This window comes from Mycteria americana, chromosome 8, assembly GCF_035582795.1.
Source record: "Mycteria americana isolate JAX WOST 10 ecotype Jacksonville Zoo and Gardens chromosome 8, USCA_MyAme_1.0, whole genome shotgun sequence".
Lineage (NCBI taxonomy): Eukaryota > Metazoa > Chordata > Aves > Ciconiiformes > Ciconiidae > Mycteria > Mycteria americana.
In genome coordinates this window covers 28,581,088-28,608,236 of record NC_134372.1, presented here as the reverse complement: position 1 = coordinate 28,608,236, position 27,149 = coordinate 28,581,088, and the positions used below count along the sequence as shown (strand labels likewise).

General features: G+C 40.4%; 1 protein-coding gene across 4 annotated transcripts in view; it reads left to right on the top strand.

Moving 5' to 3' along the window:
* NUP93 (nucleoporin 93) overlaps positions 1-26,340 on the top strand; it is an 86,365-nt gene extending 60,025 nt beyond the window's left edge. For all 4 annotated transcript variants that reach the window (XM_075510497.1, XM_075510499.1, XM_075510498.1 and 1 more), the window contains 17 exons: positions 2,756-2,830; positions 5,029-5,118; positions 6,465-6,604; positions 8,732-8,864; positions 9,866-10,023; positions 11,766-11,931; positions 12,744-12,837; positions 13,891-14,082; positions 14,324-14,450; positions 14,563-14,635; positions 14,955-14,999; positions 16,635-16,751; positions 17,395-17,513; positions 19,499-19,616; positions 19,995-20,078; positions 20,871-20,999; positions 26,113-26,340. In XM_075510497.1, coding sequence (XP_075366612.1) covers positions 2,756-2,830; positions 5,029-5,118; positions 6,465-6,604; positions 8,732-8,864; positions 9,866-10,023; positions 11,766-11,931; positions 12,744-12,837; positions 13,891-14,082; positions 14,324-14,450; positions 14,563-14,635; positions 14,955-14,999; positions 16,635-16,751; positions 17,395-17,513; positions 19,499-19,616; positions 19,995-20,078; positions 20,871-20,999; positions 26,113-26,223 — 1,971 coding nt within the window. In that variant the 3' untranslated portion in view covers positions 26,224-26,340. The remainder of the gene's footprint in view (positions 1-2,755; positions 2,831-5,028; positions 5,119-6,464; positions 6,605-8,731; positions 8,865-9,865; positions 10,024-11,765; positions 11,932-12,743; positions 12,838-13,890; positions 14,083-14,323; positions 14,451-14,562; positions 14,636-14,954; positions 15,000-16,634; positions 16,752-17,394; positions 17,514-19,498; positions 19,617-19,994; positions 20,079-20,870; positions 21,000-26,112) is intronic.
* Positions 26,341-27,149: the final 809 nt, after the last annotated feature.

The following is a 27,149-nucleotide window of genomic DNA, read 5'->3' as shown; positions in this document are numbered from 1 at the left end:
GTGGGTTTAAAGGAATTTGTGTCAGATGATTTGGCAGTGAAAGAAAAATGCAAATGCTTCTGAATATCAGTATCCATTAGGAGTGACTGTGAAGAGTATTTTTAGTGTAAGTTCAGCTGCAAAAAGATAAAGTGATATTTCTTTTGGGTTTTTGGTAAGGCATTTTTATACTGCCTAAGGTCTAAATGCATCTGCCTGATTTATTATCAGGTTGTACATAATTTAAATAGTTTATTACTGTATTAATTTCTCAGTAATAGTGCAAATTCCAGCAATTTTAAAGGATTGTCCAGGTTCATCTTTGATACCTTCATTCATTTATATTTCACTATATCAGGGACAAACACAGCATAATTTTTTTTTAAATTTTGTAATCAACTGTTGTATGCTACGCAGAAAGCAGTAATCACAAATATCACAAAGTTCTTATAATTTCTCAGTAGAGGTCAGTGCCCTTATCTTCACATATAAATTCCTAGCTAACTCAGAACAGCTTCTTGGCCATTGCAATTGTGTCATTTTATTGGTCTTTAAATTTACAACTGCGAAAATTTTGTGATCAAAACTCCTGGACTAGGAGAGTGAATAGCCATTGTAATTGTCTTTGCAAGAACATATGTTTGTGAGTGTAAGGGAGGTCCTACACCATAGAAGATAACCTGGGTTAAACTGATATCAAATTAAAATTATAAGCATTTGGGAATGACTGAGATACTGTTCAGTGCTTAGACTGATTGGTAACGTGTCTGAAGTTCATATGTTTGTATTATTTCAAAGTTGGGATACAGTTCCCAAAAAAGTGAGATTCTTTTGAAGGCTGTGCCACCATTTTGTCCTCATTTGAAACAAGAAACTGAATGAAGACACCATCTGAAGAAAAGCTACCCATTTCTTGAATCTTTTCCTGAAATCCATGCAAGCCAGGTCATGGCAGGAATGTTGGTCCTGCTGTGCTGCGGCCTGACAGGTGTCAGCAAAGCTGAACTCTAAAGCTGATGAAACTGAAAGTGAAAACAATGATTTTTTTTCCATTACATTTGGCCTTTGTTGTCTGTTTGTACAGGCAGCAAGTCGGTCACATTTAACTGAACTGTTCCAGGAAAAGACTAGAACGTGTCCTTAAGCAATACTTGAAGATGATCCTATCTAGACAGTAACGTACTAACATTCTGGGTAACTGATGTAAGAAAAAGTAAAGCTATTTGATGGTATTGCTAAGGTGCAGTGTAACAGCTAATGAGGATGTGCAGCTAGTTGTAAGTGACTTTGGTAAAAAGCTTAATTTTAAAACTCTGCAGATGTACCTGCTCTTTCTTGGAAAAAGTACTGATTCCAGTTTAGAGGAATATAGATGGACTTGAGTTATCTGGTAACAAACCAAAGCACAAAAAGGCCCCTTCTCAGTCTTTGCTTACATTTAGCTTATGTGCTTTGCATCCTCTCTCCTGGTGGAAATAAACAACCATCTTAGATCCTTATAACTACCTAAGCTAGACACCTGAAGTAAGCTGAGCAACGTTTGTGCAGAGAGGTGACATCTGTTACCAGACCAACTATACCTAGGAGAGTCAGATGAGCTTTTGGGTTCAAAGTCTGAATTTCAAAGGCTGTTGCTTCAGTTTCAGACCTGAAAACGTGCTTGTTTTTCTGAAAGCTTGTCTGTTCCTCTTTGCTTGCTCCTACTATGTCAGTTGGCTTCATAATAATTACTACACTTCTATACTGAGCTTGTCTTGCTTTTATCTTCAGACCATTGTGGCTGTAGCACTGCTTATGAAGCAGCTGATATTAAAGGACTGCTTACCTCAAAGGGATCTGTCTTTAAAATGATTGCACTTTATTTTTCAAAGCCAAGGCTTGCAATGCTGATGCTGAAATGAAGAATTACGTTTTTAGGAAGCAGGAAACATCGGGGAGTATTACATATGTACTTAATTAGGAGTACTCTTCCCCTGCGAGTGGTGAACATCCATGTTCAGTAGTGGCTATACTGAAAACATAGCCGTGATCTGTAGTGAACACTTACAAGGATAGCTTTGTCAGCTTTGTGTTAGAATATTACATCGGTATTATATTTCAAGTTCTATAAAAGAGTACAGATTTTCCATGCCGTGACTCCATCTGCTGTCCCTCTACAGTGAAAATACTGCAATCTTGACATACTCTCTGTGGGTAGGAAGATGATTTTTTCAGATCAGTATATTGCCAGCGTCCTCCTTCCTCCTACAACTGACCAGCAATGGGGCACTTTTTGGCAGATAATTGAATGCCGCAGTCACATTTTGTGTCTGTGTCGTGGCGCTAGGACAAAACTGGAGTGTCAGCCTTGCTAGACTGGATCCATTGAGCTGGTCCATCAAATTCTGTGTCCTTGCTGTGATGGAGTTTCAGACTAGATGCTTCACAGGGAGATACTAACATGACAATAAGCAACCTTTCAAGAAACAAAAGGAAAGAATTAAAATTATAAGATGCTGTTGAGAGATGCTGATGTCCTAATTCTAGAGAGGTAATGGTTGGTTTGTGCAGTGAATAAGGGGGATTTCTGTCACTTTAGAAAGTTTAAGCTATATTGGGAAGATAATAGGGTATTGCAGTGAGACTATGCATTTTACTCTGTAGATAGTTCAAAACCCTGTTCTTAGTTCTGTCAGGAACGTGGTTTTGCTGTTGTACTTTAGGAGTAGATATATTGGTAAAATGCACTGCAGTAATTTTATACCTTATACCTTCTTATACGCTTCTCATTAAACAGCCTAGCTACGTTGGTGAGTTGAGCCCTCCAGGTCGCAGCTCGTTGGACAATGTGGAGATGGCGTATGCTCGGCAGGTGAGTGGAAATGAAAAAACATAGTCAAACATTGTTTTCTACAGAGACAGAGGTGGGGAAATTAAAGATCTGTGAGCGTAGTTTGTAAGAAGATATGGCAGGTAAAACATGAAAACATCTGCTTGTGGTTAAAATGTAATTGGAAAATACAGAAATTTAGCCTGACTTTTTTTAGAAGTGTACTTGTCTGTCTGCTACAGGATTTTTTTTTTTGTCAAAAGGAGATCCTGATCACCATATATGACTGTAGAAGTCATTTATGCTTGTATAGTAAATTGAAACTCTTCTAACCTTTAAAAAAAAAAAAAAAAAAGGTTTTTGCATTCATGTTAATGTGTAATAGTATGCAAATGAAGACTTTACATTCCCTTTATTCTCACAAGTGGAAGATCACATTTCTGATGTGTGCATGTAGGAAGAAACATGCTGAAGTCTTAACCCTGATGTTTGTCAAATTATATTCCATTTTAATGGCATCGCTTATGAGAAGCTTTAGTGCATCAGTTATGAATTAATATGTCTGTTAGCATTAGACTCTCTCTGAAAAATTTCAGGGAAAACTGATAAACCTTTACAGAGCCAATTTGTTACTTTTGTTGTTTGAGATTATCTGTTTACCAGCACTGTGGGAAACAAAATGAAAGAAAAGGACTTGATTTTTCAAAATGGAATATGTAAAACTACATAGACAAAGCGTTGCCTAATTTGCACACAATTACTGTGATTGTGTGCATTGGCTCAGCCTTTGCTGAGCCAGATAGCAGTGTGTGCATCTGTTTTTCTATGTCTGCGTTCATTTATGGTAACTGTGAAGAAATGAATTGCAAAATAAGGCACGTGGTTGTGCTGATAAAGTGTACATTTGATTTAGTGGTTGTTCACGTACACTAATTTGTTCCATCTCTACTGTAATATTCCTGTATTAAGGATCTTCCTTGTGGCATAATTATATCCATAATTTGAGGCTGACAGCATTGTTCCCCCTGACCTTTTGTGGATATGGAAAGCTCAACCTCTAGCAGTGCTAGTACAGGGGGTAGCTGCAGAGTCACAGTGTCTTCCCTGTGGGTGGGCAGGTCGGCTCTCATGAGGTTTATGGGCTGCGTGCAGGCTGCTTGCGATGTGCTGTGGAAACACGGCATTTGTGGCCAGGCTTCTGCCACCAAAACACTTGGTGCAGCCACAGTGTGCTCCCGGCAAGCCCTCTGGAGAAACTGGCCTGGCTGAGCTGTCCTTAACGTCAGCCTGCTTGAGTGCAAAAATATCTGGGTTTCAGCACTGGATATGGGGCTCCTGTGGATTTCAGTGGGTAGTTAGGAGTCCTGGAGATCAGGCAGTCCATGCTGTTTCAGTTTGTCATCAGCCATGAAATGTGTTTTAATTACACTGAAATGATTAATTGTTCTTCATGTCTAGTTCAAAGTGTTTCACAGAAACACGGTGAAGTCCATATACATGATTTCACTGATGTTAGATTCTGATTGCAATCCTGAGCTCTGCATCTTGTTTGCACGCTAGGCATGTTGAAGTAATAGTGCATGCAAGAAGAAGGGACTTAAAGTATGACAGCGCTGCCTTTCTAGTACTGAGAATTATTATTTTCAGAGGTAGCTGGAAGGTCTTTGGGCTAAGAGTAGAATAAACAGTAGTAGAAGTAGGTAAATTAAGACCAAGATTTAAATCAAAATGGGTGTGTGCATGTGTATATATGTTTAAGGGCAGGTTTTGAAGGGCCAGGTTTCTGTTCTCATTTCCCTGTGTCCGATTTCCCTGAATACTGCCACAAACCAGCAAAATTCTGTTTGTTTCATGTCAGCAGGTAGGAGGCTGCCATGCAGGGGAATATCACCGCCATCCAGTTGTAGGTCTCTTCTGACTCTTTGTCCTCCAACAATTAGCTGCAGCTAGTCTAACAGGGCATTCAGTGCAGTGCTTTGCCATGCAGAAGCACTGAACAGCTGGATTGCTGCTCACCTTCAGGCAGGCCTGGGGCTTTGGTGTGTTGTGGACTCGTGGTTGGTGCTGATGCCCATTCCTCTTGCATTGGATTAGAAGTGGCTAATGTGGGAGGGAAGCAGAAGGGACTTGCTGGGGACTGTTTGTTCTTGAAGCCCGGTTCAGATTTTGCTGCTGTGGCTGGGGAGGCGGAAGGGGAGTAATATGTATTGTTAAGCTTGCTTACTTTCAATATGTTTCAGATTTATATTTATAATGAGAAGATAGTGAATGGACATCTGCAGCCTAACCTGGTGGACCTTTGTGCTGCTGTTGCAGAACTGGATGATAAGGTACTGCCAGTGAGTTAACATAACGAAATGTATTTAATCTGTTTTCAGCTGTGATTAACAGCCTGCTGACATTGGTGGAAAAATACTGGCATTGCCAAAAAAAAAATTGCATGGCTCCATAGAAAACAGAGTCAATACTGGAATCTTCTCTAGTACAGCAGGGCCCACCTGTGATGAACTTGGTCGTGGTGAAAATTTCTTAACACACTGAGGAAGAGAAGAACCTGCTTTCACTGCAGTGTCGTATCATGAGTGATGAGCTGTCAAGGAAAAAAATTGCTTTTCATTTTTAATGGGTTCTATTGTGTTTGGTTTTCAAAATGTGGCCTCCTAATAACCTTTGAATGTATTTAGCTGTGGGTGAAGGGTCTTCAATCAGACCCTGCTAGAGCTGAAGTAGGCTCCCATAGCAAAGCATAAAGCCCCTAGAATTGACTTTAAACCAGTGATCTGCCTGCTTTTCTTTTTTTTTCCCCCACTCCTTTAATTGCATTGCCTTGATCCACCCCAAAAAAACAAATGCAGAAACCTGGCCACCTTCAAGAAATGCTTGGAGAAGAATACTGCAGGAGGGTCAAGTCATGAAAAAACTTTGCAAATGAGGAGAGCAAAAAGCTGTTCAGAAGCTGAGGGGCAAATGCTTCAGTAAGATCTGAATTACAGACGTGCATCTTTGCTTTAAACATGTTCATTTTGCTAGGGACAACATGGTGAGTTTCAATGTTCTTGCTGCTTTTGAAGCACTGAGATTGAACACCTGCCCTAGCTGGAGCTAATGGTGCTGTTACTTCTCAGGATTTTGCTCTTTCAGCAGGGATACTCTAGTCCTGTAGATACTGATACGATCTCATCCTTATGCATGAGCAGACCTGGATGGCTTTCAACATTTTTTTTCAGACCTGAGTCTTTGTCCAAGTGATCAGCGTCCTTTAGGCATTTTTCATCGCAGCTGATTGCACAGCTTTCCAATGGCAGCCAGAGCAATTTCTTATATGGAAAGTTATTGAGTGGGATGTACCAGCTGGAAATGGGGAAGGAGGCTGAGCACCAAGTACCCAGCCTAGTTTTGGAAATCATTGTTGATCCTGGGTGACGATTGCAGGTACAATATTTGTAGCCATCTTCTTGTGCAAGAATTATGTAGAGAAGCCTGGGAAATTTGAATTCTGCATGACAGAAGTGGCTTACCTTCATGACTGCGTTCAGTATCTCCATTACAAATCTAAACTGACATTACTCTTGTGGTTTTATGCTTTTCCTAAGCATCAGAACACAGTGCAGCTCAAAACAGTGTTGCTTGTTCATCTCCGTATTAATCACTGTTGCATGGAATCGCTTGTTTATAGAACATCTCTGAGATGTGGGCCATGGTGAAACAAATGACCGATGTTACCCTGGTTCCTGCTACCGATGTCTTGAAAGTCCGGACCAACATGGAGGTGCGTATGGAGTTCGTGAGGCAGGCTCTGCACTACCTAGAACAAAGGTAAGGTGAATGTTCTGGGTAGCACAGTTTAATAGAGTTCCCTAATAATAAGCCAGAATGACTTTGTAATGCGCACAAACGTATTAACAAGTCAGCTACCTCTTGCTGCTCACAGAAGTGTCTGTTGCCTGTCTTTTCTGTTCTACAGGGTGTAGAGCAGCCACTTGAGTATAAAACTGTTTTAGTTAAAAACTGTTCTAGTTAAAAAGGCCTTGAATCCATGGGGAGGTTGTTTAGAAGACGCAGAGACCTCTTATTCTTTCTTCTGTGTTGTCCTTAAGTATTCTATATCTGTTATAGTGATAAGTGAAGATTTTTCACTTGTGGGAAGAGATCTATTTCCCCTCTGCAAAAAAATTCCCCTTTTCTATATTCCCTTTCGCTTGCTGATCACTGTCAGGAGCTAGTGCTGGGAGGAAGTGAGGACAGCAGCAGGGACAAATCTGGTGCAATGAGTCAGGTTCTAATCATGCCATTTCTATACTGAAAAGTTTTTGTAAAATTTGAAGAGGCTCACACTGAGACATCTAGCAATGATTTTCAGACTCTGGAAAGTGGCTTACTGTCTGTATCGGCATGCGATACAGGGGGCCTGTACAGGGGCCTAAGCTCCTTGACCAAGAAAATGCTTGGAGAACTGCAGGTTATGGAGCAGACAGAATGGTTGTAGAGAGAAAGCCCAAAGCTGAATCCCTGGATGGCTGTATTACCTATTCACTGCACAAGTGGATATTGCAGTGTCTGTTCTCTAGTAGCTGCTGATGTAATGCCAGCAGGCTAGTTCAGCAGTGGAAAGCAAACAATAGCTGCAGTGTGGCGCGTGGGCATTTGTTACAGACACAGATCTGCTATCAGAGCACAGAAAGTGCCACGCAGTGATACAGCACACTGGGAAGAGAGGTTTTCGCCTCCTGGCACAGCCTCTTCTTGGCCCCTGACAGTTGATTGCCACACCTCATCAGCACTTCTTGTCACCCAGGGGTGGTGGTGGCATGCCTGCCTGTGTGTGGATGAACTGACACATCAGAAGGATCTTCTGTTTCCAGTTCTTCGGTTTCAGCAGTGTGTGATGAGCCAGTGACTCTTTAACCTGATTTGCCAAATATCCAGCTTGCTAAATTTTTACAGTGCCATTAACTGCTAACTGAAATTAGGAATTAGTTACATATAGTCGTGTCCCCCCCACCCCTCCCAATTGTGGAAGTTGGCTTGATTTAAAAAAAAAAAACAACAAACAAACAAACAAAAAAAACCCAAAAACCCACAACAAAAACAAAAAACAAACCCTGTGCCTTGCTTTGTAGGTTTTCTTTCCTAGCAGGAATTGGCTAATACTGAGGTGTTTCCATGCCTCACCAGCCCCTCACACGTGTGAGGAGATGTAATGCTGCTCACAGCTGTTCTTGCATTAGTTGCTTTGGAGCAACTGTGATCTTAAGCCCTGAGGAGCATGGGCTTTAACTCAGCCATAATGCCATAATGTCAAGATACACTGATACTTGCCTGTGTTTAGCGTAGCCTTTCAGTTTTATAGTCTGGTGGTGCATGAGTCTGTCAAGTGCTGCAGAGACAAAAGAACTTCAATAAATGTAATTTATTGCTGCTGCTTATATAGGTATTCTTACAGTGTACAGACTTTCGAGACTTCTGCTTCTAAACATGAATATGCGTTAAATTGACCTACCTTCATTAAAGGCTTTGATAGGTTATTTTAGAAGGTGTTCTCAAAGCTGCCTTTACCGGTTGTTTTTCTCTAAATTCCCTTTTTCTCTGTGATTTCCTTCTGGTAAGTCTGTGGCCCTCAAGTTTGTATTTGTCCATAGGGTAAGGAGGAGAGACAAACATATCTGTGGTGTTTAACTGTTCTTTTGTGACAGGATTGAGAGTTAAAGCATTAGGATGGTAAGGCTTTTTGCCAGTTATGTAATTGAGTTTAACTTAGTACTAAGAGAACCTAGTGAGAGGATCTTCCTAAATCGACGGAAGTTTTTGCCTCATTTTGTTGTAATGATAATGTTTGAACATCAAGGTAGTTTGCTAATTTGGTTGGGTCTGAAAGGCAGCGGATTTTTTTTAGCAAGTATATTTCAGTCTGTTCACGTTTGTTTCATTTGTGTTGTTTTTCAGTTACAAAAATTACACCTTTGTGACAGTCTTTGGAAACTTGCACCAGGCTCAGCTGGGTGGAGTCCCAGGGACCTACCAACTAGTCCACAGCTTCTTGAACATCAAACTCCCTGCACCTGTCCCTGGTCTCCAGGTATGTCCATCACTTTCAGTGACTGAGCTAAAATAATAACACAAATCTGTTTGTTCTAGCACAGCCAGGAAACTAGTGCAGCCTCTGGTGGTTTTTCTATTGTTTAAACTGCTTTTAGGGCAGCAAGCTTCTATTCCTTTTCTAGAATTTTTCATTAGGAAAATGGAAGATAGACAAAATCACTTTCAGAGCTAGTCCTGAAGCATGGTGGAGCTCAGTGGTTTGAGTTCTAAATTCTAGAAATTATGGTCTCTTCTGGTGGTCTTTTTCGAGATCAACAAGCAAGTATTAGAATACGTTATGATGTTTCAAAAAAGCAGTAACTTAATCTCCCTGTTTTGCTTTTTCTCTTTTTTTTTTGCACTTATTATAAGATGGTGACACCAGTTGTTTATGACTAAATATGTAATTAATTAATCTGAATTGTAGCCCCAGCCTTTTACTTAGGAATCTGAATAAAATCCTGCTCACCTGTACATAGTAGAAAGTGCATAGCAGTGCACCTACAAAATTACCAGATAAACAGGCAGGCTGGGTTGAAAAATTAAAGCTAAAAGTTAAATGAAATAATAATAAATTATAACATTGGAGACCACGTAGCTGAGTCTAGCTGTCATTTCCTTACCTGCTGAGATCTGTGATTAGTTTGGTATCTGTCTTTTTCAGTACAAATGTTTTTAATACCTCAGTGGTCTAATCCAAATCCACCTCCTGGGTGGGGAGAATATCTGTGTGCTAGTTCTGGGATTGTCAGAACCTCACTCAGAACTGAAATCTAGGCAAGCAGAAGAGCGTCCCATCCTTTGCTGCTAGGATGTGCACAGCTTGCACAGGACTTAAACATCATGACCTCTGGCTTCTGTAACACAAACAGATTTTTTTTACCAAAATCAGTGTGTGGATATAAGGACAGAAATAATAAATGAGGCAAATGATAAAGAAAATTAATTTAAATATGTTGCTTTATTAAAAAAATTAATTATTTTTTACTTTATTTTCAGGATGGCGAGGTGGAAGGCCATCCTGTCTGGGCACTGATTTACTACTGCATGCGCTGTGGAGATTTGGCTGCAGCCATGCATGTGGTGAAACGGGCACAGCACCAGCTGGGAGAGTTTAAAACCTGGTTCCAGGAGTACATGCACAGTAAAGATAAAAGGTAATTGGGAACTAGGAAAGATCTTTGTGAGGGGTGGGAATTGCTGTGGGGCAGTGAAATAACCAGTGGCTTGGTAGAAACGTAAGAAGCTCAGGTCTCCTCTGGTGGTGATGGCTGCCTGTTGTTTATATTACCTACCTAAATTACATGTAAGAAGTTTGCATATTTTACTTTGTGGCTTTGAAGTCTAGAAATCTCCATAGAGAAAGAGTTGGTTGAAAATAGGCAAAAATTTACATTTCAAAAATAAGACAGTAGTGTATAGTTTTGCTTTTTTACCATAGGATCTGCCCTGTGTAATGGTAGGATACTGCATATAATAGATCAGATTTAGTCTGCTGTCATGAATCCTGAGTCTTTTTATTTCCCCCACTGCTTATTTTAGTTGAATTTCCTTTGGGGAGTGCTTTTTACTACACCTGTTTTCATAAGAATGCCACACAAGAAAAGCAAGTAGTGTTTGTTAGAGGCCTTTAGAGGCATTCACTCTCACATCTTTCTTGTGCTTATTCTCCTCTTCCAGTTTTTGCTATGCATCACTTGACAGAGGCCACTGGCCAAACTACTGATTATGTGGTTGCAGGCAGTTGAGTTAGTGCATCTTAAGGTGTGCTCTGAAGTCTGCTGTGGTGTTTTAGGTTATCTTGTTTATCTTTCCACTTGCAATGAATTTCAAACAAGCACACGGTCAGCTGTTGCTTTATAGCTGTGCTCCCTTCAAGGGAATGGCACTGTGCTAAGCTACTGGCTGAAATTGGGGGAAACCAGAGGGCCCAGGTAAGTGCCAGGACATGAACCTGTAATATCCCACCTCAGCTTATGACAATTTCATTCATATAGGGAAAGCCCTCATCCTGCAATATGTTGAATGCATTTGGGCTCTTCAGGTGTGAAAATGTGAGCAAGAACATACCAGTTTGCATGTCTTAAATAAACAACAACAAAAAAACCCCAATAAAACAAAAACTGAGAGGTAAAAGAATCAAAGTGCCGTTTACCGAGTAGTGTACACCATTAACACCATAAATTAACCTGGTTTGTAGAGAATATCTAGGAGTGCTCATTATAATAAGATTGTTCCAGAAACCTTAGTGAAGGTGCTGTCATTGTTTTCATTACAAACACTTTAATGAGATACAGTGTAATTGATTTATTTTGGTTTTTTACAGCTATGAAAAGGTACTCTGCCTACAGATTTGACAAACAATGTCTTAGTCTAGGAGAACACTTTATGGATTCAATTCTGTAAAATTCTCTACAAGAGGGTACAAGAAATAGAATGACAAAGAACATTATGACAGTATTTAATGATAAAGATGAAAGTGCCTCTCCTAAAAGACTTCATGGTACAATGACCTGCTCGCTTGTTAGTTAGTAACCCAAAGAGTTCCAAAGACTTTGCAGCTGTCTTTTTCTGAAATGATGAAATGGCAGAGTCAGACAAAAATAGCTCATCTACCACAATATTAATGCACCCCTAAAGACCCTGTCATCTGATTAATTTTTTTTTTTTTCCTGCAATGGGTATTTGAAGATGATACTCCGTAACTTTAATTATACGTGTGCAAAATTTTTACCTACAGATGTAAATAGAAAGTGCAAGAAATACTGGCCAGGGCTTACTGTCATTATGCCTTTGCTGTGAATATGCACCTATTTACATTGATTTGAATCCAGGTTTCCTCATACAGGGAAAGATGAGTTTCATGTCTTTTCCTTCAATCTTTTTTTTTTTTCCTTAGACTATCTCCCGCCACCGAAAATAAACTGCGTCTTCATTACAGACGAGCTCTGAGAAATAATACTGACCCGTACAAAAGAGCTGTTTATTGTATTATTGGCCGTTGTGACATTACAGATAACCAGAGTGAAGTTGCTGATAAAACAGAAGATTATCTTTGGCTAAAAGTAAGTGTAGTGTTGGGGTTGTGTTGTTGTTTGGTTTTTCTGTTTTTTAAGAACAGGTCTAAATGGTATTGCATTTCTGCACTGCACTGCTAATCTCCCTACTTCAAGGTCTGGTGTTTTGCGTCAATGTAAGGCATGTAACTTGACCTTGCAGACAGTGAAGGACTGGGAACCTGAGTCCCAGGGCTACTCTGTTACCCTCTGTACTATCAAGTGTTAATTTGGGGATACTTGTCTTTGGAAATGTCATGTTCTTCATTTGACACTGATCTTTGTCAGATGTTTTTACAAGTAGTGTTAGCTTGCTACAGTGAGGATCCTTTGAATTTTCCTTTCTGGATGGATTATGGCTGAAACGTTGGTGTCAGCTGGCAGAAGACGATGCTGTCAATGTCTCTATAGCCCAAAGTCCTTACAGTTTTGGTGGGGGCATGACAGATACTGGTCAGTACCCATTCCTCTCCTTTATCAGAAAGAGGGAGTAGAATGATGTATTTGTTAAGACTGGGTAGAAACATATTGCTTTTAATTATTGCTTAGTGAGTATTCAGAGTCCCAGCATCGGAGTTTGATGGCATGGACAGATACAAAAGGACCCCTGGGTTATATCTGCATGGATTTCTGCTGTTGCTACATTAGAGATCTTTGCTTCCCAGCAATAGATGGACCTGATGATGTGACTAGAAGTAGTTTCTAGTCAGTTGGTCAAATCTTAGGAGGGGCTTCAGATGGAATGAATATCTTCTGAGTGCATCCCTTGTGCAAGGTGAAGTTGAAATATCTGTGCTTCTTTTTTCGGATGTGTTTTTTAGCTGAACCAAGTGTGTTTTGATGACAATGGCACAAGTTCTCCACAAGACCGACTAACATTATCACAGTTCCAGAAGCAGCTGCTAGAAGACTATGGTAAGAAACCACAAAGAGATGTGTTACTTGGGGCTCTGCTTTTCTGCTTAGGGCACTTTCCAATCGTTATTACACAAACCTCAGACTCCACATAAAACCCTATAGCTCTCCACTAGTGACAGGCATCTTTAGGGTGTTCATGGACAGGCTGCTTCCCTAGAGTATGGCAGACTTCAGTAAGACATGATGAATAAATCCTGTGTGTTCCCAGCAATCCAGAGAGTGAATATTCATCTGTGAACAACACTGCTGCTATTTGTGCTTTCTCTCACCATAAACATGTTAAGGTCTTTTAGCAAGACATCCAACTTTTGGAATACGGAACAGAAAAACAATCCTTACCTAATGTAGGCATGTATTTCCAAGGCTTTTCTCTGTGTGCATCTGTTGTTCATTGTTTCCCTTAAATTACTATTTCAAGTAATTTTCTGGGGACCCAAATCACAGTTCCTGCCACTTCAGAAAGTTTTAGGAACATCCACAGCCCAAGAGAACACCTTTTCCCGTAATCATCTTCTAATCAATCAAAATTAGGTCACTTGGACCATCCAAAACATACAGAATTTGATTCTCCACAGCCTTCTAGTTTGTAGCATCACTCACACCCAGATAAAAATGTGTGGAAGAGAAATACAACAAGCTACCATTGGTGTCAGAGTAGGAAAATCCAGGTTTTTAACATTATTTGTACCACTTGGCATAAGTATAAATGAAGACAAGAAGTTGTGGTCTTTAGAGAATCTATTGCAAGCTATCAGAGTTGATGGTTCGTTGTCTGAAAAGAACAAAGGAACTTCTTTGAGTAACTGCTTATTCTCTTTCACTTCCTGAATATGTCTTTCTGCTGTGGTCTCTTGTGATATATTTGTAGTGGAACAGTTATAGATAAGCCACTGATGTGTGATTAGGTATTCAGTTTTGTCTAGAGTGTTTATTTCTGTTGGCACTGAATAAGCAATAGTGATGCAGTGTGACAGGAAGCATCCACTGTCAGTGATCTCTGATTGCAAAATAATTTTCACTTATGCTCTGTGTGTTCTGTTTTCTTTTCAGGTGAATCACATTTTGCAGTGAACCAGCAGCCTTTCCTCTACTTCCAAGTATTGTTCTTGACAGCACAGTTTGAAGCTGCAATTGCTTTTCTCTTCCGGACAGAGCGCTTGCGTTGTCATGCTGTTCATGTTGCATTGGTCCTGTTTGAGTTAAAATTGCTCCTGAAATCTTCTGGGCAGAGTGCACAGCTATGTAGGTCCTGCACATTTACTTTGCAATAAAGGAATATTTTCTGAGCCCTTAGAGTACCCTGTAGACACTGAAGGTCTATGTAATTGATCAAACAAGCAGCATTTATCAGAACAATCTCCTGAAGTTAATTGGTTTAGTTGCATTAGAACTCTGGATCATGGCTCTAACTAATTTGAGATGAAGATCAGAGCAACGTTTCCTGCCGTTAGATTCTCAGATTGTGTTGTTTCTGACATTGCAGTAAGCCATGAAGCTGGTGACCCTCCTGGCGTCAGGCGTCTAAATTTTGTGCGGCTTTTGATGCTTTACACCCGTAAGTTTGAATCAACGGATCCAAGGGAAGCTCTGCAGTATTTTTACTTTCTCAGGTAGGAGCTAGTATATGTCTCTAGATTTTCTGCTAGTTATTACTGCTTAATTATTCTTATCTGGGAAGTCCTCAGAAACAGGACTACCTTCCTTCTTCCCTTTCTTTTGTAGGAATGAGAAGGACAGCCAAGGAGAGAATATGTTCTTGCGTTGCATTAGTGAACTGGTAATTGAAAGCAGAGAGGTATGTTTGGCCATGTTTTGCCTTCCTCACTTCAACTGAAATTCATTTCTTCATTGAAATCTTTATTAGGCAGGAGTCTTAAACAGTTGTTTACTTTTTCTGCCTGATGCAGACCTAGATGACGGGAGATATCGCAATGACCATGTGTTTAAGATATTTAAACATGTCTTTGCCTGTTATTTATATACAAATAATTCTGACACTGTTTTTCATTCATCTGTGACTGCATCTTTGTACTTAGTAAATAGGTTGTGAAATACGTGCAATTCATCTCTCAATTTTGTTTCCTTTTTCTTACTTTACATCTGTGTGGATATAGTTTGATATGATTCTTGGAAAGCTGGAAAACGATGGTAGTAGGAAGGTGAGTTGACAATTTATGTTTGTTTTTTACATTAAAAGTACAAACTATATGTGATTTCCAAAGTCATGAGGCTATCTTGCTTTTCTTTATTTTTCACTAGCCAAATTATTCCTGTGTTTGAATACATAGAAGTTCTCCAAGTACGAGATCCTCTTACAGAATAATCTATGACCTGCCCTAATAGAAGGCAGGTCAGGAACCACAGGGCAAACTATCTGCCTGTAGACAGCCAATGTAACTAAAGAAACAAATGGCATCAGGTAACTTCAGTAAGGTCAGAATTTCATCTTTACAGTAGGAAATGGAATTTAGTACACATTAGTAAAGAGCAATTAGTAAAAATGGCTTGCTTGTAAGTGGGTGTGAGATTGTTCTGTTAACTGAGGTGTGCACGTGAAAACTGTCTCTATGTCATCATCCTCATTCACCTCAGAGGAGAAATGTATTGCAGCCCATTAAAAATTCTCATAACTAAGGGAGTAAGAGCTAACAGACCACAGGCATAGCCACAACTATCTGTCCACTCCATATAGATGAGGGTAAGTATTGGATCAAAGATCAGCCATTTTTAGTTGTGATGGATCTTACTTCTGCTATAAAAGCAGTAATCTAAAAGTAAAATGTAAGCTTACACAGTCAGAAGAGAAAGGAAACCTTAAGGTTTCACCTGAAAAGAGGAGGGTGCATGCAAACGATTAAAATTTTAGATCATCAGTTAAGTTTTTCTGTTCACTGTGGCAACTTTGGAAGCTTTTTGTGTAAAGCAGACTCCAGAATTGCTTAAATCTTAATTTTAAGATGAGGGCTCATGCTGCAATCATTGCTACTGTCGAAAAAAAAAGTTATTTCTGGCAGGGTTTTCTTTTAGATATTTTTGTTCTGTCAGTTTAAATGCAGTGAGATTGCACCCACCAAAGCAAGGTAACTCAGTAATCTTTACAAATATTTTTTCATTTTACAGTTCTTTGTAAGACAGATAGTTTTTAGATTATACCATTAGTGGTGAATCCTGTTTTATTGACTTTACTCAATTCCTTTTAAATGTAACTGTATTCTTGTGTTTCTTTGGTATGAAACCAGCAATCTTAGTTTTAAAATAAATTCTTCTAGATGATATAGTCTTATTTTTACATCCTCAACTACAGTAAAATCCTTTCCAGATATCCTTGACTCTTTCCTCTCTTATTCTACTTGTGTTTATCGTTTCTTTTAAAATTCTTGTCGCCCTTTCATTTATCCATGTAAGATTTCACTTGCAACTTGTCATGCTAATATACACAAACAGCATCCCTGGAAACCCTGCACATTATATGCTGAAGTCTTTTGCGTTTTCTTCTCCTCTGTAATGTGTCATCAGCAATTAAAATAATTTAGAATTTGACCTGTTATCTGGGTCATTTTGAATGAATTGGAAACCACAGATGTCTCAGTGCTGACTCTCTTTCGGAGAAAGTCTCTCTCACAAGAGCTCTTTCTATTTTTAACGTGTCCCTTTTGCGTGTTCCCATGGAAATGTACAGGCCATTCTGATCATAATCCAACATGTAAAATATTCATTGCCTTGACAGAATATTCAGGAGTTTTTAAGCATTCTGATTTCTCTTCTTTCCTTTCGTTTTTGTCTCACCTCTTTAGCCTGGAGTGATAGACAAGTTTACAAGTGACACAAAACCCATTATTAACAAAGTGGCTTCTGCAGCAGAAAATAAAGGATTGTTTGAAGAAGCTGCAAAACTCTATGACCTTGCAAAGGTAAATATCTTCTGTGTGTTGCCTTAAATATGTACCTTGTTCACCATTTTTTTCCAAATATTCTCCCTGTGATTAGGAGGTTAAATTTCATCTTAGAGATTGAACTGCCCTTATTCAAGCAGGTTATTTCTGCTGCTGTTAAAACAGAGCCATTGGCTGCACGGAGAGGGGTTTCAGTGAGCAAACCCAGATGGATTGTGCTCCAACCCATTCTGATTTAAGACATCCTGGTTCTTGATTAATGTGGTCTTTTGAAGAGATTGCTCTATGCATGATTTTATTCTGGCTAGTGAAGTTATTTACCTTGAATGTGCTCTTCCAATTTCATAGATGTTGAATTGAAGTCTAAAATAGGTGGGCTTTCTAGTGACTACTCTTGTTGCCTTTTGAAATATATTTGAAATAAAAGTGGGTACAACCATAGCCACTGTTTTAGAGGAAAATTAGGGGAAAATACTTTTTCACATGAGCCAGCAGCATTATATTGCTCGTAGCTAATAGGATCCTGACTCTTTATGGGAGGGAAGCATCTCTGAGCTTGCACTAGGCACCACTGCATGAGACCTTTCTGCTTTTTCAATGAGATTAAAACACTAAGTCCCATCATGCTCCTTTTCTTTGTGTGTAACTTACATACCAACAGAACCCTGACAAAGTTTTAGAACTGATGAACAAGCTCCTCAGTCCCGTCGTTCCCCAGATCGGCACTCCCCAGTCGAACAAAGAGCGGCTGAAGAACATGGCCCATTCCATTGCTGAGAGGTAAGACAAGGGGGCAGGACTGGGTAATTCACCTGGACCTGACCTGGGACTGTCAGTTCAGTCCAGACTTTGTTTCTGCTGGCTGGACTGTGGCATCCACAGCAATGTATTCAGGAAGACAGAGAAGAGGTCAGGATTTACCCTGTCCTGCTCGTGATGGCTTGCAGTACTAAAACCAGAAATGTAATCTTCAGGGGCAGGTCAGGTAAATTTGGCAAGAAGCTTTATCTGTAGGTGAATCAGGAAAAGGGAATTGCAGGATTGCCAACTGGAGACAGAGTCTATTAAGGAGCAATAAATATAATGAATTGTATGTTTTAGATGATTTTTAATGAAATATCATAACAGTTGCAGAATCATTGCACACAATTCACTTGTTTGAAATAGTATTAAGAGAGAGCTACAAACCCAGTAATTCTGAGTTTTAAGAGCAGAGCTGTGAGTTCAGTAGCTGTCTGAAAACTTTATTTCACTGCTGCTTTAATGAAAGCTGAAAAGAGAACATTTAAGCTGAGGTATGTATGTGGCTAATGAAATGAGTGGACCTCATTTCCACAGCCTGTTACATTAGGAAAGTGCCATGTGGTGTTTAGGAAAGAGGGAGAAATGGAAGTGACCAAAAGGAATGTCACCTGCAGTGTTGGTGTGCTAATTAGGATATGTGTTTGAGAGGTATCAGTCCTCAAGATTCATTAGCAGCTAGAAGTTAGGAATAACCTGCTTCTGAAAGGTTGTAATTGCAAAATAGCTTTGGGATTTTAAAAATCATCTTCTTTTGGTGCACCTTGTCACAGTGACTGCCATGGACAATTCCTATATTTTACTAGAGCAAAATGAGGATACCTGTGAGAAATGTCTTACTGCTTTTCCTCAACCACTCTGGTGGGCAGAGAATAAAAATAAACCAAGCACTCTTGCTGGCACTTCGAAATTGGGAAGACAAATACAGAAATGTATTGATTTGTCAGAGGCCTTTGCCTTTCTTCTTTTGACAAGTGGCATTTGCCAGTCACTCCTTCAGTCAGCCTTTCTGTCATTTAGTCAGGCTACAGACTGAGTGAAAATCGGTGCTGTATTGACTTCTTGAGAGACTCATTTGGTAGCAGACATTAAGGAGAATTAAACCTATGGCTTGAGTTTAAGCTTCAGCAAAGGCCGTAATGGGCTTTGTTTTGCTACTTGCTTTGATCTGTATGAGAGCACGAAATATTACTGTTCAATAATACCACTTTACAGCTGCAAACCTTCATGATTACAAAGCCAGACCGGTTCTGATTAGCTCATCTTCTTGCCGATTAAATGTAATACAGGGCTTTTCTTTATGTACCCTACTGCAGACAGTACCGTAGCAATGCAGCTTTCCTCCTGTGCGTTCTTGTGATGTTTTTGGAACAGGGAGACACCCAACAGAAAAGTCCAAGAGGCTATCTGGCCACCTCCTCTGCAGCAGCACAGTGCATGGTGTGTACCATGCACTTGACCGCTCTTACTACTACCTTGAGGAAGGAGCTCTTTTCTGACCTTGTGCTGTTAGGAGTGAGAGCAGACAGCCTTCCAATTCATCTCCTAGCAAGTGTAGCTAGAGAGAGCATGCAGAATCATCTTTAAGTCTTAACTTCTTGCCTGAAGCAGGCAGTTGTGCTGGGGAATTGTCTGCTTTAAAACAGTGCGTTAAACATGCTTGTACAGCGCTTGCCTTGCAGGTCTCTGGTTCCTGTCAATGTTTCCCCCATGAATACAGGAAGTGTAAACATTTAAAAGGAAACAAATTCTGGATTTGATGGAAAACTAGAAGTGAATAAAAGTGTTTTAAAATAGGTCACAACCTGTGACAATTCTGCCCCCTGGTTAAGGAAAGTTAAAGCTGTCCTTAGTTAGATGCCTTCTGTCCTTGTGCTTGATATCTCCACTTCCAAGAATTGCAAGAGCGCATTTATAAATGGTTGCCATTTTGCACAATAAAATTGTAAAACAATTTCTTTCAGGTACAAAGCTCAGGGGATAAGTGCAAAGAAATCCGTTGACTCCACGTTCTACCTTCTGCTAGACTTAATCACGTTTTTTGATGAATATCACGCCGGTCACATTGACAGGGCCTTTGATGTAAGTTTCAAGAGTTCTGTTTGAAGTGCAGCCTTCCTAATGCCCTTGAAAGCCCAGAATGTCTCAAATAACATCACTTAAAACAAAAAAATATTTTTAATGGGTTAGAAGGTGCTGCAATGCTATAGGAATTTAAAAATTTATTTCTTCCTTGTTGCTTGATAATCAGGAAGATCTTTCTGGAGCTATTTTGTAGACATTGAACCAAATATTCCTGCTACTCAACAAAGTGAGGAGATAAACCAATAAATGACAATGAAATGATTTCTCTTGAATGGAATCAGGGGCATTTCATTAATACTTCAAAAATGTACTTTATTAGTATATGGTACATAGAACATTGATTATCTACCCTGATTCCTGCTTTTCTTTTTGAAGATTATTGAACGCTTAAAGCTTGTACCTCTTAGCCAAGATTGTGTAGAGGAGAGAGTTGCTGCCTTCCGGAATTTCAGCGATGAAGTAAGTAATGTCTCTTGGTTTTAGCTTCTAAAAGCCTTTTGATTTGTTAAAAGGATCTTAAAACTTTGTCATGTCATCATTCTTACTCTTTAACAGGGAAATAGGATGGAATTATTTTGCATTCGTACAAGTAGACTCTTGGCTTGCAACTTTTTCTCCTTAGTGCTGCTCTTTGGAGCACTAGAATTCCCTACCCAGAAATCCTGTCTCCATTTTGCAGAAGGCATCTGCAGATCTGAATCTCTCTGAACTTACCAAGTTTGATTCAAGAATTCAGAATATTGAAAACTTTCAACTGTACTGCTGGCTTAGTTCTTCTGTGATCTTAATGGTCACCAAGCATTTTTAGGGTCTTGTGTTTCCTTACCTCCAAATTGGAGGAACTCATGCGTTTGGGTATTAGCATATGAAGCATAATGGAAGGCTATTATTGCTCTTGAACTGTTTTAACTGGAGGGTGCTACTTCTCTTTTAGACAGCTTTTGCAGGTATTTGGGTGCTTTGGAGTTCCTCGTATTCAGGCGTTTTGGGTTTTATCTGAACTGTTGCTATCAAACATGAAGGTGCAGCCATTATGTATGTCTGTCTCAAAACTCTGGGTAACTTTTTTTGCCAGGTGGTGCAGTCACAGCAGAGGTAACTGTTAAATGTATGACTGTTATATGAGTAAATACCAACCATAGTTATCATTGCTTGGTTTTCTGATGTATAGCAAGGGTAATGATTCTGTCAATCTGCTCTTCATTGCAATATGTCTTTTTTTTTTTTCCCCCCCTTCCCTTCTTTGTGTAGATCAGGCACAATTTATCTGAGGTCCTGCTTGCAACCATGAATATTTTATTCACCCAGTATAAGAGGATGAAAGGCACAAGCCCAGCCACTCCTGCCAGACCCCAGCGGGTAATGGAAGACAGAGATTCGGTAAGATTATAACCCTCACTGTCTGACAAGTTTTCCTACTTCCTTTTTCCCCTGATTTCAAGGGATTGGGCTTCAAATAACTGCGAATCTCTAGTGGTCTTTGCTTTTGACTTGCTCGGTTATTTAGAGTCTTGACACTAGTTTCTCATAACTTCAGCTTTGTGTAAAGAAAGGATATTGCTCTAAATGGCATTGAGCCAATTAAAATATGTTACGCTATATATCCACCTCCTAGCAAGAGAAAACAAGTGTTCCATTTGCTTCTTGGTGGGATCTTAAATAGTTAACAGATATGGACAGTGCAGTGTCTCTAGGATGGTTGGTGTTGCTGCCTTGACAACTGAGCTGTTGTTTTTCAGTAAACTGATTTCCACTCCTTTCATTTGAGTTAGTGCCCTGTTCATGCAAAACTGGTTTCTGGTGGAAAGGCCTTCCTTGACTCCTCTCCTTGGTTTGCTTCTGTAGTAATGTGGGCTGACATTTTCAAAGTGTCCTTGGGCAACACACCAAGATGCTCAAGTACATTCATTTGGTGAATGGCTGTAGCAGTTTGCCAGTGTTGTTCTGCTGCCTCTGCAGCAGAGTGGGCAGCTTCCAGGTGTGGTGGTGCTTGGTCTGGCTGCCTGGTTTAAATGGCTGACTTTGCTGCTAGAGTTGGTGCTGAAGCATTTCCCCCACCCACTGATAGGAGCCTACTCCTTCAGTGAGCCTCAAAATAGGCACCACTTAAAGGGCACAGCCAGATTTGCGGGCACTCGCCTGTCAGCATGCTGTGTTGAGCAGAAGGGTTCTCAGCTTAGCTGTTGTTGGGTTTGGTCTTGTAGCTGCCACAGGCACTTGAAAACCAAGGCCAAACCAATCATCCCATCTTACAGATTAGGAAATAAACATCAACTCCTTTTGAGAATGAAAACCAACTTGGGCCACAGCCAGCTTTATTCCAGGCTTTAGTCATCTGCAAAAGTGCCTTTGATCTGTAAATTGCAATATTGGTAAAAGTCTTAGCAGCGTTTTTAAATTACATCAGAAAATGAAAGGCTCAAGTAATGATACAGCTTTTGTCTTTGGGGTACTGTCTGTGTGCGAGCTACGGGATTCTGCCTTACAACTGCATTTGTACTCTAGATCGGCAGCATTGAAGAAGGATGCATGCTGCTTGGGCTTCTCCCACCTTAAATTTTGCATGTGTGAAGTCGTCCCAGGCTAACACAATTTGTTACCTGCTCTGTGTGTTCACAAGGTTGGCACTGAGCAAACAGCCTTAGGTCCTTGCTGTCCAAGTGAGCCATTTATTTTGGTTTTGTGATTTCAGTCTTGTGCCTTATGTAGAAGCATTTACCGTCTCCATAGGGGTGTAATGCTGTCAGGTGTCATCTCAGTATGAATCCCATGACTGTGGCCTACCAAAGATTGTTGGGCTGATTGGTGATGGGATCAGCAGCTTTGCTGGCAGGAATTTGTGTAGAAGGAAGCTACCATGACATTATATCATATCAGCAGCATGCCTGTTACCAGCATGCTCAGTGTGAGCGTGTTTCATAAATGTGCTCTGCACTCTCGTGCTGTTACAGTTGTGGTGATCAGCTGATAATGTACCTTGCTAAAAACCCTTGAAAGCTTTCTTTTTTCAGGCTTCAAGTTTTGTTAATCAAGCTTCTGGCCTTGTGGTGGGATCTCATGGCAGCAGGGTATCAGTGGTGGTGAAGACACGGGGTTTCCGAGTCATGGATCTCTAGCTGCCATGCACAATAAAAGCTGTGCTTAAACATCAGAGGGGACAAGTGCCTGCTGTCTCTGCAGTCAGGGAGGTGATAAGCTATGTGACTGTAATGTCAGAAGGGAGCATAAATCTGCTAATGTAGGATTAGCTAGAGAGAAAAGATCTACAGCCCTGTAGCTCCCAGCTGCCTAAAGATTTGCATGTGCAGAATAATACCAGGCATGGGCACATGGAAGGTAGGGTAAGAACAGCTTTAGCCTGTGTTCCCCTTTTTTCTTACCCTGAAGTATTTCCTCCAAGACTGTGGTAGCGGGGAATCTAGATCGCTTCAGGTACCCTGTCTGGGAAGCAACTCAGGGGGTTTTAGTGGCAGGAAGAAATGAGGGTGTTTCAGATGTGCAATACAGGTGTTTCTTCAGCAAAATCTCCCTGTTCACCTGAACAGAGACAGCAGATACGAGCTTCTGCAGGCTGTGCTTGGCAAGAACTTTTCTTTTGAACTTTTCTTTTGAACTCTGGGAGTAAGGCAGCTTTTCCTTTTTCCATGGGGAAGCAAGTTTTAGGGGAAATCAGGCTCTTCCAGAAGCTTTCACAATCCCAGCACATTGCCCAGTAGACAGTGCAAGAGAAAAATGACCTTTCCTTGAATAGGTCTTTGAAATCCCTGGGTTTTCTCTATATCCATCAGAGCAGACAGATTCAAATCCCTCTGTTCATCAGAAGAATTTGAAAACACGAGATAGTAGCTGTTTTTAAGTGTGAGGCTTATTCCATGTAGCAGGGAACAGAGTCCCCCCGTGCAGGAACACATGGCTCTTGAATTTGCCCTCTGGTGCCAAGCACTGGTCTGCTGACTGCCCTAAGTGGGATCCTGCTGTAATGGGTAGGGAGTAGAGATGCTTTGGCAGGAACAGTGTGGACCCAGCAGCACGGGCAGGATGGAGAGGAATAGTACCTCTGGAGCCCCCTGAACCCAGTAATGCTCTCTGCTAGAACATCTCCTGTCCCACTTCGGAAATGAAATGGGCTTTATTTAGAAATGATCAGGTTTGGAGTCGGAGCTGGTGTTTTAGGCATTTTGTGTTTTTCAGAATGAACTTACTTAAGCTGTGTTTTGAGTCTTTTGTTTTTAATGTATATACATCAATTAATTTTGGGAAGGAGGGAGCAAACTCCTGTCTCACTTGGCCTGGTCTGTTTTGTCAGATTTGAGGCAGAGATTGCAGTGAGCCTGGACTGCAGTGCCGGAAACCATGGCTGCAGTGACAGCCCTCACCCAGATGCCGTGAGTGCATGACAGCAATGTCATATGCTCCCCACCCCGATCCGGGGTGGCGAACTCTCTGGAGCAGCCCAAGGGCGTTTTCTCCGTGGCAAAATTAGGTCATGAAAGGAATGGAATTATTTTTTTGTTTTATTTGTGGTCTTATTTTAAATCTCAAGTGACTCTAACATTCATTAAGTAATTACAGCCAATAGAACATCTAGACCTCCAGGCTGCTCTTAACCTCTGCAAACCTCTGTTTGTTCTTCCTGAAGTATTGCAACCTGTCATGTTGTTTTGATTTTTAAAAATAGACCAGCTCTAGTATCATTGCTACCAAAAAGGTAAAGGGAACAGTAACTCACACTGCTCCGAAGCCTTTCTTAGTCACAGTGAGAGTTTTTGCCTCTTAATATTTTAATTCCAGAGAGTCAGAAACCTTGACATGCTTTTTTTCCTCTACCACCTTTTTTGACCTCCACTGAAAAGTAGCAGGTCAGACATAATTACACGACCTCACTGTGTAACAGATTTGGAAGCAGACTAGAAGAAGCGTTGACTGTGACTGGAACTGAACCAGTAATTTTCAGGCTGCCTTGTTAAGTAGCCAACGCATTGGTGTTAACTAGGTGGTAACTTACAGCTAGGGAAACTGTCCCAGGAGCTTTTAGCAATTGGGTCAGTCTCAGTTTTGCTGCTTACTCCAGAGGCCCACTGATGTGCTGCACTGCCTTCTGGCATTCCTCAGCTGCAGTGCTTAAGGAAGGGAGGAGTACCTACCACTGCATCACTGGCTGTGCTGTTTGCAGCTCCAGGTATTCATCCATCCTCAGCCAGACAGGAATACAGCACGAGATGGGAACTCTGCTCTGTATTTCAGCCAGGCCACTGGGCTTTGTAGACAGTCACAGCTTTCCTTTAGACAGGATAATAGAAACAGAAAATTAAATGGCTGTGATCTCAGTGCTAAAGAAAACTTACTTTCCTTGCCCCATATGTAAAGTTGAAGGTTTTTTGCACAGCTGAAGCAGTAGCATTTAGACAGTGTCTTGAAACAAAGAGATGAGCATCCCAGCTTTTCCATTATCAGCTTCCAAAGCTCCTCTGTTGCCATTGAATAACTGACTGGTTTAACATCATCCTGAAAAAGGGGTAGAATTGCCCAGATGGGCATTAGGGATGGTGTTTATAACGGTTCCCAGCCATGTAATGGGCTTCGATCACTTCTCAGTTTGTAAGTTCCTGCTGTCAGATTTAGCATCCACGTGCCCACAGCAACCAAAGCTGCTTCAGCTTTCCCTGCAGTCAGTAGATTAAAGGAAGATTTGAACAGTGGGGACCTTCTAGTACAGTAATTTAGAGATGCTTAATATTTAAGAAGAAAACACTGTGAGCAATCAAAACAGTCTGCACAGTTTTCCATAAAGATTCAGGCTTTCTGTATTCTCTTGACCTCTACCAGTTATTGGAATGATTTTCCTTTTAATTTACTAATGGTTTTAACAAATGAAACAAATTATTCCTGAATTCCTTCAGCTGTTCTATAGCCTTCTGGTGTGCAAGAAGGGGTTTGGTTACTTTAGGCAAAGGTCTCTGAATGTACTTGGTACATCTACTTTCATTGTGTTACGGAACGAAGAGCCCTTAAGGATGTCGGTATGTTGTAGGTGATGCTGGAGACCTCCAGCTACATGTGGCACCACTGGTTTGTTTCTAGTGCTTCCACTTTGAGAATGTTAATGCTGCATTTCAGCAGGGTCAACTTTATATTTTGCAAGGTGGGAAAGAATCCTGTTGCCCTGGGAAAGCCCACTCCATGCAGAAATTACAAGATTGCTGCAGTACAGCAATACCCTGCATTGTTGAATATGTTTTTTTTTCTTGGGTAACTTAAAATAAATGGGATTTCTTTACGCAAAAGAGTAACTCAACATGCTTTTAATGGTTGGAAAAGGAAATAATGGGATTTCCTTCCAAATGCAGAGATATATTACCCAGAGAGCAGCTCTGAGAAATAAAGATTACATTTGCTTTTTTGAAAAGGCAAGTGTTGAACTCGCGTCTAACTCGGCTTTCGTTGTCAGGATTTTCATACTAAAGTAACTGTACTTTATTTTTCTGGTTTTTAGCAACTTCGATCTCAAGCTCGTGCACTGATAACGTTTGCTGGAATGATCCCTTACAGAACATCAGGAGACACGAATGCAAGACTGGTGCAAATGGAGGTCCTTATGAATTAGCAGAGAAGCTTTTGCTTAGGGTTGCAGCAACCCATGCCTGTCTTTAGTACGTTCAGAGGGTGGGACCAGTATCATTTTGTATTCTGTATTTTTGTTGATGGAAATAAATTTCTTTGATTTCTATTTGTTTTTGACATTTTCATTTTCACTGATTTTTGTGGTTTTATGTTCTAATTAATTTTATTTTAAATTGGCTTATATTTAGAAAATTATTCTTAATTAGTTAATAGGCTATGCAGAGAAAGAAGTCATAGATCTGCAGTAGGGAGGTGAACGAGCAATTTTATAGAAGAAGAGGAAGTGGAGAACAAAACTTTGATTTAATGCTTGCTGAACATACAGCTTGGAAATTTTAGGGGTTTTTGTTTTTTGAATGCATGTTAAATGTTGAAAATGTGCTTATGATACACCACACATGTGACACACTGCTGTCAGTCCATAACGTTGTCTGGTGTGGCATATGTGTTTATACCATGCAAATGAGCTCTGTGTGCTGCAGAGACTCCTTTATGCTTAACAAAGTTTAAACTCTTGGGTCGGTGTCTCAGATGTACACAGCTCTGCAAATCCTGGAGCTCCGCTGAAGCTTTTGCAGGAGCAGCTGGGATTGGCAACAGGTATATTTTGGTAGCAGAGATTTTTGTGATCGACACATGAGTTTTTAGCCAGTTGCATTCAAAATGATCCCATATGAAGTTCACCAGGAGAAGTAAGGAAGCTGACCAGAGAAGTCCAAGTGTGGATGAATTGGATGTGGGTGGATATTACTGTTGGTTTAGTGGGAAACTTGAGTCCCATTGAAGTGAGGGGCATTAAAAAATGGTTAGCTTTAAATGTTTTGAGCTACAATTAAATCAGTGTGAAAGCCCAGGGAGCATGTTATAGTATAAGCTTTTGTCTTTAATATAGCTGCCTATCTTTGAAAT